Below are 16,063 nucleotides of genomic sequence, written 5' to 3' on the forward strand. Positions count from 1 at the left end.
GAAATTACCCGAAGCAGCTGATAATCTGGTTCAGGAGACAAGAAAGTGGGAAACTGATAAACAACCAGTAATTTAAATAGATCAAAACAGTAGTAAGAACTATCCCAAGACAAGATACTTTTTGTCTTTAAAAACCTTAAGCAAACACAAATGCTTTTACAATTGCAAATCAGTAAGCTATGACTTCACATCAATGTTCAAGAGAATTCTTCCCTGAGGAGGGGGGTGTTTGAACAGGGTTATGACCAATTATCAGGCTTCAGATAAGTGAAGGGGGCATCCCAGCCTGGTGGAACAGGCAGGGGAGTGTGGAGGCATGTCTGAGGTATGACAAGCTAACTAGTTTGTCTGTACTAGAGGTTTTGTCAGGAGCAGCAGGTTAAGGCAGAGCAAAGAGGACATTTAATGCCAAATTGAGTGAAGATAGATCCTCACTCAGTTTGGCATTAAATGTCCTCTTCACAAAGGTTTTCAGATGAGGCAATGGGTGCACACTGATAATGGTTAACATTGCAAAGATACACAGGAGGGACAGACGTTAAGCAAAAAAAAGCTATAAAGTCGCAGGTATCCAGGTATATAAAGGGACTTAGGTTGGGGTTAGAGAAGGGCATTGGGAGAACAGATGGAGCAAACTAAGCTATTACTAATATAATAAATTTGCTCTTTCTTTCCTGTGCAACCTGGCTCTCTGGGAAGCAATTTCCATGATTTCTAGGTTCCTAGACTGGCATTCTGATCTCAGCTGTCCAGATGCCTCCTGTTCATCCTATCTGCCTGCACCCCTCTGTCTTAGCCAGCCTGTTGGACCCCTAGTCCTGCCTGTCTGCATGGACCCACTTTGAACTGATCCCCTGATATCTGGGCTCAGCTTCCTAATCTGGAATTAAAATGGTTAAAGGACTGTTTTTAGTTTAAGCTAATCTTGTAGTCAAGACTATTCTGGTCTATGCCAGCTCCTGCTTTTGGTTTTTCCATATAAATTTCAGAGGCAACATGATATGAACTTGAGACTCAGTAAGCTTAGGGGTAACTATTTCAGAAAATAAACATACACAGACACACCGAAGTAACAGACAAGACAGGAAAAGTAGTTTAGCAATACTTGGTGTATTTGTATATTTGAGATTTTTAAAAAACAGTTTTTATTCAGGTGTATTTTACATACCATAAATTTCACCCATATTCTGTGCACAATTCAATGATTTTTAGTATATTTACCAAACTGTTCAACCGTCACCATAATCCAGTTTTAGGACATTTGCCTCACTCCAATAAGATTCCTTGTAACATTTGCATTCACTCCCAATTACCTCTCCCAGCACCAGGAAATCAGGAATGTATTTTGCCTCTGAAGACTTGCCATTTCTGGACATTTCCTATAAAAGGAACCACACAGATGGTATCTGGCATCTGGCTACTTTCACTTGGAATAATGTTTTTGAAGTTTTGATTTTTTTATACAATATCCATATTTAATGATTTTAATGTTTAAAAATTTTTTATTTTATTTTGAAAATCCCAAATCTAGTAGCATAATGATCTAACAAAAATTGCTTTTTGCTCAAACTTTAAAAATACCACTCCATTGCCTCTTAGAGAAAGGCAATGTGTAATGAGCGCACGGGAGTTTTGTACAGGAAGATCTTCAGTCTCTCCATCTCAAAACCACAGCTGTGAACCAGAAGGAACGAGGCCCAGCCCAGGGCATGGCACTTCCAGAAGATCAGTTTCCTTAGCTCTAAACTATGGTTGGGCTAAGTCACTGGTGGCTCTCCCCCTCGCTCAGCCGCCATTCTCTTCGCCCACATGGTAACACCTCCCTCCGCTCACCGAATGGGGAGGCAAAGCACATTGCAGTTACAAAGAGCCCCTACCAGGTAGAAAATCACCAGACTAGGTGATTTCTCAGATTCCTTTCAGCTCTTGTTTTAGGAATCTCAAGTCTGAAAGGAATTTTCCCCACATCCATTAAGTTCCCAGGTTTCTCTACGGAGTGAAGCCTTAATGTATGCTGAGGCCCGAACTATACTAGTGGGTTTTCCTAGTTTCACCAAATTCAAAGAGTCACTCTAGTACACATTCTCTGATGTGCAAAATGGGTGGAAAAATCTGCCCAAGGCTTTTCCACATGCATTACATTCCCAGGATTTCTAACTAGTAGGGTGAGTTCACTGATGTTTATAAAGGAAAGAGGTTTGGCTAAAGGCACTCCCACATTCACCATTTCCATAGTGTTTTTCTCAAGAATGATTCTCTGATTCTTTTGAAGAGATGAGCTCTGATAGACCTTCCCACATTTACTGCTTTCAGGGGGCTTCCCTTTTATATGTGTTCTTGGTGCTTAGTAAAGGAAGAAGTATCACAGATGGCTTTTACCACACTTGTAGTTGCTCTCCAGTATGAGTTATCTGATATTTATTTACTTACTGGTTGATTGATTGATTGATTGATTGAACAATATGTGACTGAAAGCTGTGCCATATTCATTGCATGGATAAGGCTTCTGGCCAGTAGAAACTGTCTGACGTTGAATAATGGGTATCCTCTGACGAAAGCCTTTCCAAATCCATCACACATACTTGGTTTCTCACTAGGATGGATTCTCTGCTGTTTGATAGTGTGATTCAAAGCCCAGCTTCTCTCTTAACATTGATAGAGCGTCTCTTTAGCGTGCACTGTCTGATGTTAAATAAGATGTCTTCCAACCAAGTCGTTGCACATAAGTTACACTTATAGGAGCTCTCTCCAATGTGCGTAATGTGACTCATGTGTGTACTCCAGCTGAAAGCCTTCCTACGTTCACTGAATTCATACAGCCTTTTTTCCAGCATGACTTTTCTGATGTTTAATAAGGGATGCAGTATGAGCAAAGGCTCTCCCACATTCATTACATTTGTAGGGTTTCTCTCCAGTATGAAATCTATAATGTTGAGTGAGAGATGAACTCTGGCTGAAGGCTCTCCCACATTTATTACATTTGTAAGGTTTCTCTCCAGTATGAAATCTATAATGTACAATGAGAGATGAACTCTGGCTGAAGGTTCTCCCACATTCCCTGCATTCATAGGGCTTTTCTCCAGTATGAGTTCTCTGATGTTTAATAAGGGATGAAGTATGACCAAAGGCTCTTCCACATTCATTACATTTGTAAGGTTTCTCTCCAGTATGAAATCTATAATGTAGAACAAGAGATGAACTCTGGCTGAAGGCTCTCCCACACTCGCTGCATTCATAGGGCTTTTCTCCAGTATGAGTTCTCTGATGTTTAATAAGGGATGAAATATGACCAAAGGCTCTCCCACATTCACTGCATTCATAGGGCTTTTCTCCAGTGTGACATCTCTGATGGCGCCTAAGTTCTGACTGGAAATGGAAAGACTTCCCACATTCATTACATTTACAAGGCTTCTTCCCTGGATGGGTTCTCCGGGAGTTACTTCTTCCTGAAGTCTGTCTGAATTCTGTGTCCGATTTATAAGATCCTTCTCCTACGGGAACATTGTGTTGGTTAAAAAGGACTGATCTTAAGTCTAAACTTCTCCCAAAATCACTCCATTCACGATCTATCCTAAGGGTGGTAGTAGATTTGTGAGTGACTGACATTTCTTTCAGATGTCTCTCCAGTTTTTTTGGATGTATCTCTAACTGGTCATCACAACCACAATTTGCTTTCAGTTTGCAGAAGGAGAGTTCATCTCTGATGCATTTTTCTACTGATGCTATGGGGAATAATTCCTCTTTGGAAATATCCTGATTTAGTCTTGATTCCTTGGCTTTAGGCCTTTTCTCCCAATCTGGGTGGGGGGAAAAAGAGATATGCTTGTATTAACTGTTCCATGGGCGAAGAGGAAGTAAAATCCTATAACGGATGTAGTAAGATCATGAAGCTTTAAAATAATATCTGAGGCAGACAGCCTCTCCTTTGCTGTCGCCTCTCCTTTGCTGTCCTGCCCACTGCTTCCTTGCAGTGTACTCAATAAACTTCTATCTCCTTTGTCTGCCTCAGGTGAATTCTTTCACCTCAAAATAATGATAATAATAATAATATCATCTGAGATGTGTACAGTTTCTTTCAAGAATGGTATATGTCTGAGGTTTTGGAGTTACCAAGAATAAGTGATAAGCAAGTGAATGGAGATTAGGAAAACCTGAAAAAATAGTGTTTGGATTCCAGTACACAAGGTAAGTCCAAAGATCGTAAAGATGAGAAGAGGGTAGGAAGATGCCCTCACAAGGTCCCCTCAGCACTTCAGTTTATATTACTATATATAATTGTGACAGGAAGATTAATTCTCCCTCAAAGACATCCATGCCCTAATCCCAAGAACTTGTAAATATGTGCCTTACATGGCACAAGAAGAAAAAAATGCCTTACATGGCTAAAGGGACTTTGCGGATGTGATTAAGGGCCCAAACCTTTAGATGGGGAGATTATCCTAGATTATTCAGACAGGACCAATGCAATCACCCGCATCCTTCAAATCAGAGAGCATTTCATGGCTGGGTCAGAGAGATGTGGTGTGAGAAGGACTCAGCCCACCATTTCTGTCTTTGATGGTGGAGAAAGGGCACCAAGAGCCAAGGAATGTAGCAGTCTCTAGAAACTGTTACCATTCCTCAGTTTATAGCCAGCAAGAAAACAAGGATCTCGGTTTCACAACTGCAAGAAACTGGTTCTGCTAACAACTCAAATAACCAGAAAGCAGATTCTACCCTAGCCACTCCAGAAAGGAACACCTCTGCTGACATCTTGTGTGAGACCCATGCCAGACTTCTGACCTATGAACTACTAACTAATAAGTCTAAAGTCTAAACTAATAAGTTTAAAGTCTTTAAGTTTGTGGCAATTTGTTTCAGCAACAATAGAAAATGAATACAATAATAATAAAGTGTCTGAAAAGGTAAATGACTAGTGATGCCAGTGCTCCCAAAGGCTAGATTCTGAGTCAGTGGGTCTTGTGTGACCCCTGGGGATCTGGATGTTTCAACAAGTTCCCGGAGAGATTCTGAAGCACAGCCATATTTGTAGAGCACTGTAAGTGGACAGATATTTATCTTGAGACCAGATCCAGATGTCAGACCCTTGCTCCCAATCAGAAAAAGAACAAGAAAGGAGCACCTGGGTGGCTCAGTCGGTTAACCATCCAACTCTTGATTTTGGCTCAGGTCATGATCTCATGGTTCATGAGATTGAGCCCCACATTGGGCTCTGTGCTGTTGGTGGGGAGCCTGCTTGGGATTCTCTCTCTCCCTCTCTCTCTCTGTCCCTCCCCAACTTGCAGCTTAAGTGCTAGAGAAGAAAATGAACATCTCTTCTTCTGACACTAGAGATAATTACAAAAGCCTAATAGTATTCAAAATACTGTTGGGGTACCTGGTGGCTCAGTCGGTTAAGTGTCAAACTTCAGCTCAGGTCATGATCTCACAGCTCATGAGTTCAAGCCCTGTGTCGGGCTCTATGCTGATGGCTCAGAGCCTGGAGACTGCTTCAGATTCTGTGTCTCCCTCTCTCTCTGCCCCTCCCCCACTTGCACTCTGTCTCTCAAAAATAAATAAACATTAAAAAAATTTTTCAAAATACTGTAGTGGGTGGAGGGCTTCTGACAAGTAGCCTCACCTCTCAGAGGATGGTCCCTTAACCAAGGTTTCAGGGCAACTTCCTACCCAGGGCTGATCCTTACTACGTGTGATGCTGCTTAGGTCTCACTCACTCACCTGTTGAGATTTCTCCCTCTACCACACAGGGCTCTTCCCCTTCCTCCAACTGGCAGATCACATGTGGTTTAGATACTGGAAGCCCTGATGGTAGAGAAAGAAAAGGATCATGACTGGGTATGTTAAAGGCCAAGGCTTTAGCCCTAGGTCTTTCTGGGGGAGAAATAGGTGTGGAAAGCATACAAATAGGCATTGTAAAATATTAGGAGCAGAATCATGAAACTTCTTATTATGGTTTCATAGCGAGCAAGACTTTTCCTACGAATGAAGAATGAGGACTCCAGAGAAAATGTAAATGTCTGATTCCAGAACCCCAGGGCAAAACTCAGCCAACAGGCCTAGAAACCCCAAGCTTTTAAACAACAATGAAATAAAGATGGCAGGCCTGATGGGCAGGCTTTAGGCTTTGGAGGAGCTGAGCTCACCCAGAGAGGCCAAGTTCTTGAAGTTCTCCAGCATCACTTCCCTGTACAGGTCCTTCTGAGCAGGATCCAGCTGCCCCCATTCCCACTGGGTGAATTCCACAGCCACATCCTTGAATGTCATCAGATCCTGAAACACAGAAGACACTGCTGTATCCTTAGGGAGCACACTAACAGCCCCAGGAAGAAGAGAGGATGGGCGTCTGAGTAGAACCTTAGGATGTAGAAGGGATTCCACGAGTTCCTAGCTATCCCAATGCCCAGTTTGGGATTTTGTCATCTCAAAAATATTTTAAGCTGCTTCAGGAAACGTATCTTCCTTACTACTTGGAAGTAGTAACTGCCCGCTCTTGTCAATACTTTAGTCACACTGCTTAGAAATATAATCAGGGTCAGAAAGAGGATCTCTTTTGCATTGTTGGTGGGAATGCAAGCTGGTGCAGCCACTCTGGAAAACAGTATGAAGGCTCCTCAAAAAACTAAAAATACAACTACCCTACAACCCAGCAATTGCACTGCTAGGCATTTATCCAAGGGATACAGGTGTGCTGTTTCAAAGGGGCACATGCACCCCCATGTTTATAGCAGCACTATCAACAATAGCCAAAGTATGGAAAGAGCCCAAATGTCCATCGATGGATGAATGGATAAAGACGTGGTATATATATACAATGGAGTATCACTCGGCAATCAGAAAGAATGAAATTTTGCCATTTGCAATTACGTGGATGGAACTGGAGGGTATTATGCTAAGTGAAATTAGTCAGTCAGAGAAAGACAAATATCATATGACTTCACTCCTATGAGGACTTTAAGAGACAAAACAGATGAACATAAGGGAAGGGAAACGAAAATAATATAAAAACAGGGAGGGGGACAAAACAGAAGAGAATCATAAATATGGAGAACAAACAGAGGGTTACTGGAGGGGCTGTGGGAGGGGGGATGGGCTAAATGGGTAAGGGGCACTAAGGAATCTACTCCTGAAATCATTGTTGCACCATATGCTAACTAATTTGGATGTAAATTTAAAAAAAAATAAAAAATAAAACAAGTTAAAAAAAAAAAAAAGGAAATATAATCAGGGTCTCAAGAGAATCAGCCCTACAGAGACATTCTGCTTAGGAAGGGAGACAAACGTAATCCATTTCCTTCGTTTTCTACAAGTTCTACCCTCAACTTAGTTGCACTTAATTAGAATCAACTAGAAATAACAGGCTATACGCTTTGCATTCTCAAACGCACTAGTATCAATAGTCTTCTATTTTTGAAACTTGTGACCTATGATTTTAATGACAACTTTCACTAAATCCAAATCAAATAATTTGGGATTTATAATAATTTACCCCCACCCCACCCCAGCACACAGTTCAGTGATAGTGTACCAAGTAGCCTTATAATGAATCGTTAAGTCTTTTATGAGTTTGATTACCATGAATCCTCTCCCCCAAAGCCTAATCACTTTTCTATTGCTATACATTCAATTCCTGAATGTGCAAAATTGACAGACCCTGGATCCCAGGTCTCCACAAGGGACAACCACTCTGTGGATCCCAACCAGAAGTATCCTGTCACCCTCTATAACAGCAACGAGATAACCTCCCATTTGACTTACACTGTATGATAATTCACATACCATGAACTAAAATGCAGATAAATGTAGCATAAACTCCTATACTTTTCCCAAAATATGTTTAGAAATCCCATTTAGACATTGATTCCATAGAATAAGTCAAAGTAAAAATTTTACATTAACATAAGTCAGTCCAAAATAATCAGATATGGAAAACTCACTTCTAATAACCCCTTTTGATAGATTATTTTATTCAAAATATTCACTGGCTCTCCCTGTAGGATTGAATTTCCTGTTCACTGACCTAAGTGTAGTCAAATAATCTGCTTTTCACAAATAAAATGTGAAACATGTAATACAGGCAAAAAATAAACCTTTGAGGATAGAAGTCTTTGAAGTTTTGCTGTTCTTAATATAGCATAACTAGCCTAAACTGACTCATTAAAAAAAAAAAAAAAAACTAGTACTTAAAGCAGGGTTCTGCCATCACAAAAAGCCTAAAATATGTGACTGTGGCTTAGAGCCAGAAGTAAAGAAAGTTACTGATGCTATGGCAACCCATGTAATTTGGTGGTGAACTGTGTGCTAAAACAGTTGTCTGCAATAACTGGAAAGACGAACAATGTAAGAATGAATTTGTGGTGCTGTGAGAAGAGGCTGGAACATCAGTAGTGTGAGGTGGTTGTTATTGGCAGAAGTTGACAAAATATCTCAAGAAAAAGAAATGAGCTCAAGAGTTGGCTAGTTTGCAAAATAAAAATGGAAGGCAAAAGAAAGGATCCAGAAATTGTAAACTTACAGAGTTGGAGATTTAACCAATTCTGGTTCCCAGTTGGTCAAAGACAATATAGATAAGGCTTTTACGTGACAAAGGATGGTTAACAACCTAACGGAAGGACCAAAGAGTGTGGTCGTCAAACCTTTTGTTTAAACCTCTGAATAATTTCAGATGGCTCCCAGTAAATCCTTTCAGGGCAGCTGAAGTGCTTAGTGACTAAAGGAATGGCTTTCTCAAGAAAACCCCCAAGAGTTCCACAAAAAAGAACTGTGGGTAAAATTGCTGACACATGGGAGTGACAGAAAACAAATACATAAAAAGCTGATGACCTTTTCAAGAGTTACGCCGAATGTTCATGACTTGAAAAAATCCTTGGGCCATCAATTTATTCAAGTAGGATGAAAAACTTGCTTAGCCCTCAAGTGAGTTTATTCTCCAATATCATTTCATAGGTGACCAAGGAGGGTACTGCAGAAGGAACCTGGGGGCAGAGCCAAGAGCTAAGGAGAGCACTGGCCTGAGGAGCTCCATCCAGGTAGCAGAAGCAGGGCATAACCGGAAGACTTCCCGGTCCCAAGGTCAGCGTTTCTCACCAAGTCTGCCCAGAGGAATTTCATAGCTGCTGCAGACCTGAGATTGCTGGGCTCCTCCCATGCTTCCCCTTCCCAGACTCTTAATTGTGGTTATCTTGTGATTATCCTGTCTGCATTATTCCACTGTATTGGATATATGGATTCAGGCAATTTGTCCTTTTACATCATAGGTTCAGAGGTCTCCAGATCCGGAGGAAAAACATCCAGACCTGATGTTGAGGCCATCACACCATCCAAGACTTTGACCTTAATGCTCTTAGTAGGTAACTAAATAGAGGTTTTGGGTTATCTCTCTTGGGGAGAGATTGTGTGTGGAGGGAGGGAAGCGAATATTTGTAAGAAAACAGACAGTGGCAGACTAATTATTTGTTCAAAGTATTTACTGCCCCTCCCCTGACGCCCCACACTATGGAAGGCCTATTTATATACTTCCCACCTCACTGACATTAGGCTTGGCCACATGACTTGCTTCGGCCAATGAGTTGTGGGCAGAAGCCAGAAGAACCATCTCCTGGTTCTGACACTGTACTTTTCCCTGCCACATAACAACATCCCAGAGCAGACTTGATCTTTCAGCATGAATCCCAGAGCAAAGAGGGTGTGGAGGAGTCAGAGCTGGCCCACCAGTGATTCGTAACATAAAGAAGAAATATACCTTTGTTACTATGAGCCATTGAGATCTACGGGCCATCATTCCTACGACATTCCTAGATTAAGCTCTTTGATATACCTCTGAATGGTGTACATTAAGGCCAAAGAGGTTGAAACTCGATTTATTATCCTACTAGTTATCTGTGAGAATCCTCTATTGGTGGGGGTTTCCCCCACTGGCTAGAAAATTAAATACAAATGTCTATCATTAAGCTACAATACACGAAACTACCATCTTGGCTGCTAGGAAATGAGGCAGCCTGGCATCCACAGCCTTCCACTTGATTTTCTCCACATCCAGCCTACTATAGCCAAACCTGAATCCAATTCTGGAGTCGGTCACCATTACCCCGTTTACCCCCTCACAACCGAAGCTGACTAGCAATTACCATTTACCAGAAGACTCCAGCAATGATATGAGGTAACTGCGTTATTGAGTGGTTAAGATCTTAGAGCCAGACAACCTGGATCTGAAACCAGGATGCCTTCCTTATGTGCTAGATAACCACGAACAAGTGACTTTATCTCTCTTGCTTTTCTCAGTTACCTCTCTGTGCCTCAGTTGCCATTCTTCAAAATAAGAATGTTTGAAAGATGAAATGAGTTAGTGTAAGTAAATTGTGTAGAACAGCTCCTGATACATATTTGGTTCTCAGTACATAATGGCTATTACTATTTTCACCATTATCATTAACATGATTTAAAAAAAAAATTTTTTTTTAATGTTTATTTATTTTTGAGAGAGAGAGACAAAGCGTGAGCAGGGGAGGAGCAGAGAGGAAGACGCAGAATCCGAAACAGGCTCCAGCCTCTGAGCTGTCAGCACAGAGCACGACGTGGGGCTCGAACTCACAAACCATGAGACCATGACCTGAGCTGAAGTTGGACACTTGACCGAATGAGACACCCAGGCGCCCCACCATTATCATTAACATGATTACCACCCTCATTTCACAACTGCAAACCCAATGCATAGAGAAGTTAGGTGAGTGTTCCAGCCAGGAGGTAAGTTAAGTCTATCTTCTCACTAATCCAGGAAGATAACATCTGAACAGGCACACAGCCTCAAACGGCCTCCCCACCTGTCCATACCCTCAGAATGTCCTTGCCCCCTTTTCTCCATGAGTCTTCCCGAACCTCGCCAGGCTCATTGTTCTTTTACTACACCCTGATGGAAAGGCCTATCTGTGCCATGTCCATCTGTCATCAAACCATGCACAACCTTACTGTGACTGGGGCTGCGTCCTGGGTACCAGAGTCTCCCCCTCCCCCCTTTCTGTGGTAGTGACACTCCTTCAAGTTCAGGGCTCCCTCACATTACTTGGTACTCACTGCAGTGCTCATGACAGAAATAAACCAAAGGATCTGTGTGAGTACATACTGAGCAGAGAGGAGGGGGCCCTAGAAAGGGACAGGGAGGCCAGCATCCACCTTGATGGGTTCAGCCTCCAGCAGAGCAGGAAGTGGGGTCAGTTCCCTTGAGCGAACAAAGAGGCTCCAGAGAAAAGGAGGCGAATACATTATAGTCCAATCATTTGAGGAATAATGAAGAGAACCCCAACTCACCTGGGGCCTGGCTTTCAGGAATAAACTGGCTGTTCCCTTTTCTCCTGGGTATCTCTCTGGAGAAAGAGCAGGGTCCTGAGAAGGGAGAACTAAGAAGGTAAAAGGAGCCATAAGGAAGGCTAACCCTTATGGCCTTTGCAGCTCCCAGATTCCCCAAGCTGGAAACCCCTGAAGAGTCAGTGTGTCACCTCAGTGGTTCTGGGGACAGAGCTGGGTCAAAGGGAGCTGATGGGCAGCCTCTAGCTATCCTACAGGAGACAGAATTGCACAAGCCCTCCCCCACCTCTCCTGTCCAAAGGCCACAGCAGGCTTCAGGTAACTGAAGTACCACCAAATTCCAGCCACTCCACTGGAGAGTTACTTACTGGGCATCTCCTCTACTAGGCCTTTTAAAAATATAAACATGGAGAAGACTTTCAAGGAACTTTAAATATAGCCTATGGTATGAGATTAAGAACACAAAACAAGGCCCAGGGCAAGGCCAAGAAATATATACACTTTAAGGGAAAAAAGTTACACCTTTCCCCTCATCCTTGGGAACCCAGCTCAAAGGTCAGTTCTCCCTGAGAAGTTCCCAAGCATAGGTCTCTGCAAGCATACTTTTTAAGTCCCACTATAATAGGGTTTTTATATCATACTATTTTCAAAGCCTGAAAACAAACAAAACACTAGCCGCAACCATGCCAAAGAAGTTATCATAGCTAACAACAACAAAAGTATGGAAATGGCAGGCAGCATAGCATAGCATAGGTCAGCACATCTCAAACGTTAATGTGTGTATGGATTCTGGGGGATCTTGTTAAACAGACTCTGATTCAGTGTATGTGGGGGAGGGCCTGAGAGTCTGCATTTCTAAAGAGTTTGAGATGATTCCTGTGCTATAGTCTACAGAATACAAGACATAAAGGAATACAGAGGGGGTGGTAGTCCCAGAGATTCGGCCCAGTTCTGCCACTGGCCAGTCTTGTGACCTTGAGCATGTACGCTGAAGAACGAAAAGTTAAAATGCCCACTTGGTGAAGGACAGGAGATTCTAAACATAGAAAGAAATGGCTTAAAAACTCATGGGTCACCTGGATTGCCTTGTCCCCAACACTAGTGAAGAGGTGACTACAGGAAGTACCCCCCACGTATACTGCTAATCTTCCACACAGTTGAGCTAGAAAGGCTGGAGGAATCTTATTACTTAATGAAGCAATAAAGGAAATGGTGGCAAGGCTCTAAATGGCCCCACTGCCCTCTGATCCCTGGCCAAGGCCACTCCTTCACAGGTTTGTTTATTATTTACCCTCTCCCTCCCACACAGGAGAGCCCTCCCCGCTCTCCTCTGGCTTTTGGGAAGTCTTCCGCGGCCATCCCCTCCACCTCTACCATGGTGTCTGGATACGGAGACTTCACGCTCCTGGGCTTGGATAATTAGGAAATGCCACCGGGAAGGCGGTTACAGGCTCTGCCCCTTCCTTGGATTCCTCGGCCTCTTCCTAGGGTCGTCCTCCTCCTTGGCCCGCGACTAACTCCCCAGAAGGGCTTCTGGCCCTCTCCGCCCTCGAGAGCCAAACCTGATGCTGTGGAGTCCATAGCTGGGGCTAAGCGGCGACGTCCTTTCACTAGGTCCAAATGTCTGTCCTGCAGCCGCAGCCCTGCGGTCCTCCCTTACGGCTCAGAGAGCAGGGAGCAAGCTAGGTGACATCGGGCATTCCCACTCCGCGCAGTGACGCCCAGGCGACCTGCAAGGCCCAGAACAGGGCAGTCAAACCCAGACTCCTGTCCGAGCGCGTAGCGCTGCCGCCCGGGGTGGTGCGCTTCCCCTGCTTTCAGGCGCGCTCTCAGACCCCTCACGAGCCGGGCCTGGGCCCCCTGGCTTCGCTCCGTCGCCTTGCTCCTCGGGGCCGGACTCTGGACCCCAGTTTCACCGCAGACCCACACCCATGATGACGACCACACCGCCAAGAGATAACGGCCGTAGCCACACCTGCTACCTCAGTACCCAGTGCGCCTCCGCGGCCCGGAGCTAGCAGGGATTCAAAAGAGAGCCTCACGGGGACACTGCAACTCGATCTCCTAGCTCCAGGCCCCACAGCCCCTCGCGGAGGGACACTCCCAACAATGTCACGGACCGGCGCGCAGCGCTCGCAACAGGCCCGCGGCCCCGAAGTCTCCGAACCCACAAAGAACAAACCCCACCCCTTCCCCGGCCCCTCCTCCCAAGAGAAGTCCCGAGCCTGCGCAGACGGGCCACCGCGCACGGAGCAATCCATCCTGCGTGCGGAGCGGGGCGAGCGGCGCCTGCGCCCTGGAGGCCGGAGAGAACTGAGCGGGGTGAGGTTGCCGGCGTCTCAGGGAAGCTTCTCTGTGCGTCACTGACGTGAGTGGAGGAGTCCCCCAGCCGGCTCCCAGCGCCGGCTGGGACCTGGGAACAACTCCCACCTTAGACGCGATAGCCGGGTTTGGGGCTCTCCAACCAGAAGCCACCACTCTTTTTTGTTAAAAAGAGAAACGTGGGTCCTACCCTGAATCTACCGAGTAAGGATTTCCAGGAGGCTCTCTGGGCGTATTTCTTACAGGGCGCCCAGGAGATACCCATGTCTCATTAACTACTAACTGCTGTTTTATAGGCCATCCGGTGTTTCTCCGCCTTTCCCTCACGGCCCCAAGTTTTGAATTCAGTGAAGGGTCAGTGAAGAAAGGACTAAGGACTCCTTCCTGCTCCACAAAGAGTATCATTTAGGACCTGAAAGAAATATTTGCGCATCACCCCCCAACATTCCCTTTTCCTGCTCCTTTGTAGTCAAACGTTTCTCCCATTCCAGCCCATTGTGACGGCTCTCTGTTCTTTTCCGTATAGTTTTGCCTTTTCCAGAGTGTCATATAAACAGGATTATATAGTATGTAACCTTTTGAGAGTGGCTTCTATCACTATCACACTCTATCACTTCTGTCACAGCATTAAGCCCTTAAGATCCATCTGTGTTGTCATAGGGACCAACAATTCATTCCCTTGTACTCTTGAGTCTAGCTATCCTATATGGAAAGCTGTCTTAAGGAGCTACACAGCACATCCATTTACAGCCTATTTACCAGGACACTTGACCACACCTAGCTGCAGCGAAATGTATTCTTTAAACATGTGCCTGGCTAGAATTCTATTACCATGGAAGATGCAGAGAAAAAAATAATGGGTAACATCAGATTTTAGGAACAGTACTGATAAACTGCAGTTTACCAGAGGAAGAGCAGAGAGCAAGAGCATCTGTAAATCAAATCAGCCTGAAGGAGGTGGCTTACCCTATTTTAAGAACTAATTACAAAAAAAAACAAAACAAAACAAAAAACCGTGAAAGGTGCTTTTGTAAGGCAGAACTGAAGCACAGAATCTTTTAGAGGTTTTATTTTTAAATTTTTATGCTTTTATATGTATTTTTGAGACAGAGACAGAGTGTGAGTGGGGTAGGGGCAGAGAGAGAGGGAAACAATCTGAAGTAGCCTCCAGGCTCTGAGCTGTCAGTGCAGAGTCCAACGCGGGGCTTAAACTCATGGACTGTGAGATCATGACCTGAGCCGAAGTCGGATGCCCAACCGACTGAGCCATCCAGGCGCCACAAGATTTTATTTTTTTAATTGTTTATTTTTGAGAGAGGGAGAGTGCGAGTGGGGGAGGGGCAAAGAGAGGGAGACAGAGATCGCAGAGCCCAATGTGGGGCTCTAACTCACTAACCATGAGACCATGACCTGAGCTGAAACCAAGAGTTGGACGCTTAACCAACTGAGCCGCCCAGGCGCTCCTAAGATTTTATTTTTAAGTAATCTCTACACCCAGCGTGGGGCTAGAGCTCACAACCCTGAGATAGAGTCACATGCTCTACCAACTGAGCCAGCCAGGTGCCCCAAAGCACAGACTTTTCTACAGGTCCTCCGAGTGGTCAGACATCCATCATCACACAACCTCCAACTCTCCTGGGTTGGCAGCCCATGGTAAAAACAGCAACATGTTCACAATTAGGGCTTGGGTCATTGACAGTGGACTAAAGATGCCCCAATGGTGGCCATTTTGAGAAAAGGTATTACAAAAACAAAAACATAGAAGTAAAAACTACTCCAATCTGGTATCAGACCTGGGTATTAGAAGCAACAGTGTTTTTTTCAGGTATAGTGTGAAATTGTGCCTGAATATTTCTTTTCCGCCCCATCACCCAGCTTCTGATGATACACATGCACTGCAAAAAAGAAAGTTGATAGTAGAAAATAAACAATATTATTACTAAGTAGTCAAACCTCTTTGCTAGGGGACCAACCGTCCTTTCCCCCATTGACTGAGTGATAAAACTGAAAATACCACTAAGGACCTGTGCTATTCCTCTAAGGTAGCACCTCTAAAAAGCCCCCATGATGTGAAGGGATGATGGTTTCTTCTGTGAGAGGTAGGTAGGCAGGCAGATATGGAGGTAGATAGATGGATTAATAGATATTGTAAGATGTAGATCTGGACACAGAGTACTACGTAGCAGCAGCTAAGGAGAGATGCTTAGAGAAATAAAGCCAAAAGGTGTTCAAGAAGAGAGGTCTTGGAACTGCAAGAAGTGACCTAGGAGGAGCAAAGATTGCTGGTAGAAGCAACTTCAGGAGGCAATACAAACAAGCAGAACCGTGAGGGAAAGCAAAAACGTTGGTTGAAATAGGGACACTTCTACATTCCGCCCCCACCCCTGCTTCTCACAGAGAAACGCCCATAAAAGAGGGAAGGCCAAAATCCTTTTTGGCAAGT

General features: G+C 44.2%; 1 protein-coding gene and 1 long non-coding RNA gene across 11 annotated transcripts; one reads left to right on the forward strand and one right to left on the reverse strand.

The window, feature by feature from the left end:
* Positions 1-1,091: 1,091 nt before the first annotated feature.
* On the reverse strand, positions 1,092-13,456 carry LOC109264974 (zinc finger protein 514). 10 transcript variants are annotated; one of them, XM_053890964.1, is made up of 6 exons: positions 13,281-13,456; positions 12,861-13,028; positions 11,302-11,390; positions 6,144-6,270; positions 5,719-5,802; positions 1,092-3,797 (listed from the first exon to the last, which is right to left on the reverse strand). In XM_053890964.1, the coding sequence occupies exons 2-6, from the start codon at positions 12,877-12,879 to the stop codon at positions 2,812-2,814; spliced, it is 1,305 nt and encodes a 434-aa protein (XP_053746939.1). In that variant the 5' UTR covers positions 12,880-13,028; positions 13,281-13,456; the 3' UTR covers positions 1,092-2,811. The 10 variants fall into 10 exon arrangements, with proteins under 10 accessions (XP_053746939.1, XP_053746938.1, XP_053746940.1 ...); XM_053890963.1 differs by having other exon boundaries at positions 13,274-13,456; XM_053890965.1 differs by having other exon boundaries at positions 13,341-13,449.
* On the forward strand, positions 9,200-14,194 carry LOC128773659 (uncharacterized). The gene is made up of 2 exons (XR_008418025.1): positions 9,200-10,156; positions 10,477-14,194. It is a non-coding gene; the product is annotated as an uncharacterized LOC128773659 (long non-coding RNA).
* The last annotated feature ends 1,869 nt before the right edge of the window (positions 14,195-16,063 follow it).

The sequence above is a fragment of the Panthera pardus genome, unplaced genomic scaffold (genome assembly GCF_024362965.1).
Source record: "Panthera pardus isolate Hobbes unplaced genomic scaffold, ASM2436296v1 HiC_scaffold_26, whole genome shotgun sequence".
Lineage (NCBI taxonomy): Eukaryota > Metazoa > Chordata > Mammalia > Carnivora > Felidae > Panthera > Panthera pardus.

Bases quoted from the DNA above. Each gene is read 5' to 3' on its own strand.
- LOC109264974 (XM_053890964.1), bottom strand. The intron at 6,271-11,301 runs GTGAGTTGGGGT...TCTGTGTTTCAG, and splicing joins TCCTGAAAGCCAGGCCCCAG to GATCTGATGACATTCAAGGA. The intron at 3,798-5,718 runs GTGAGTGAGTGA...CCCCCCACCCAG, and splicing joins AGAGGGAGAAATCTCAACAG to ATTGGGAGAAAAGGCCTAAA.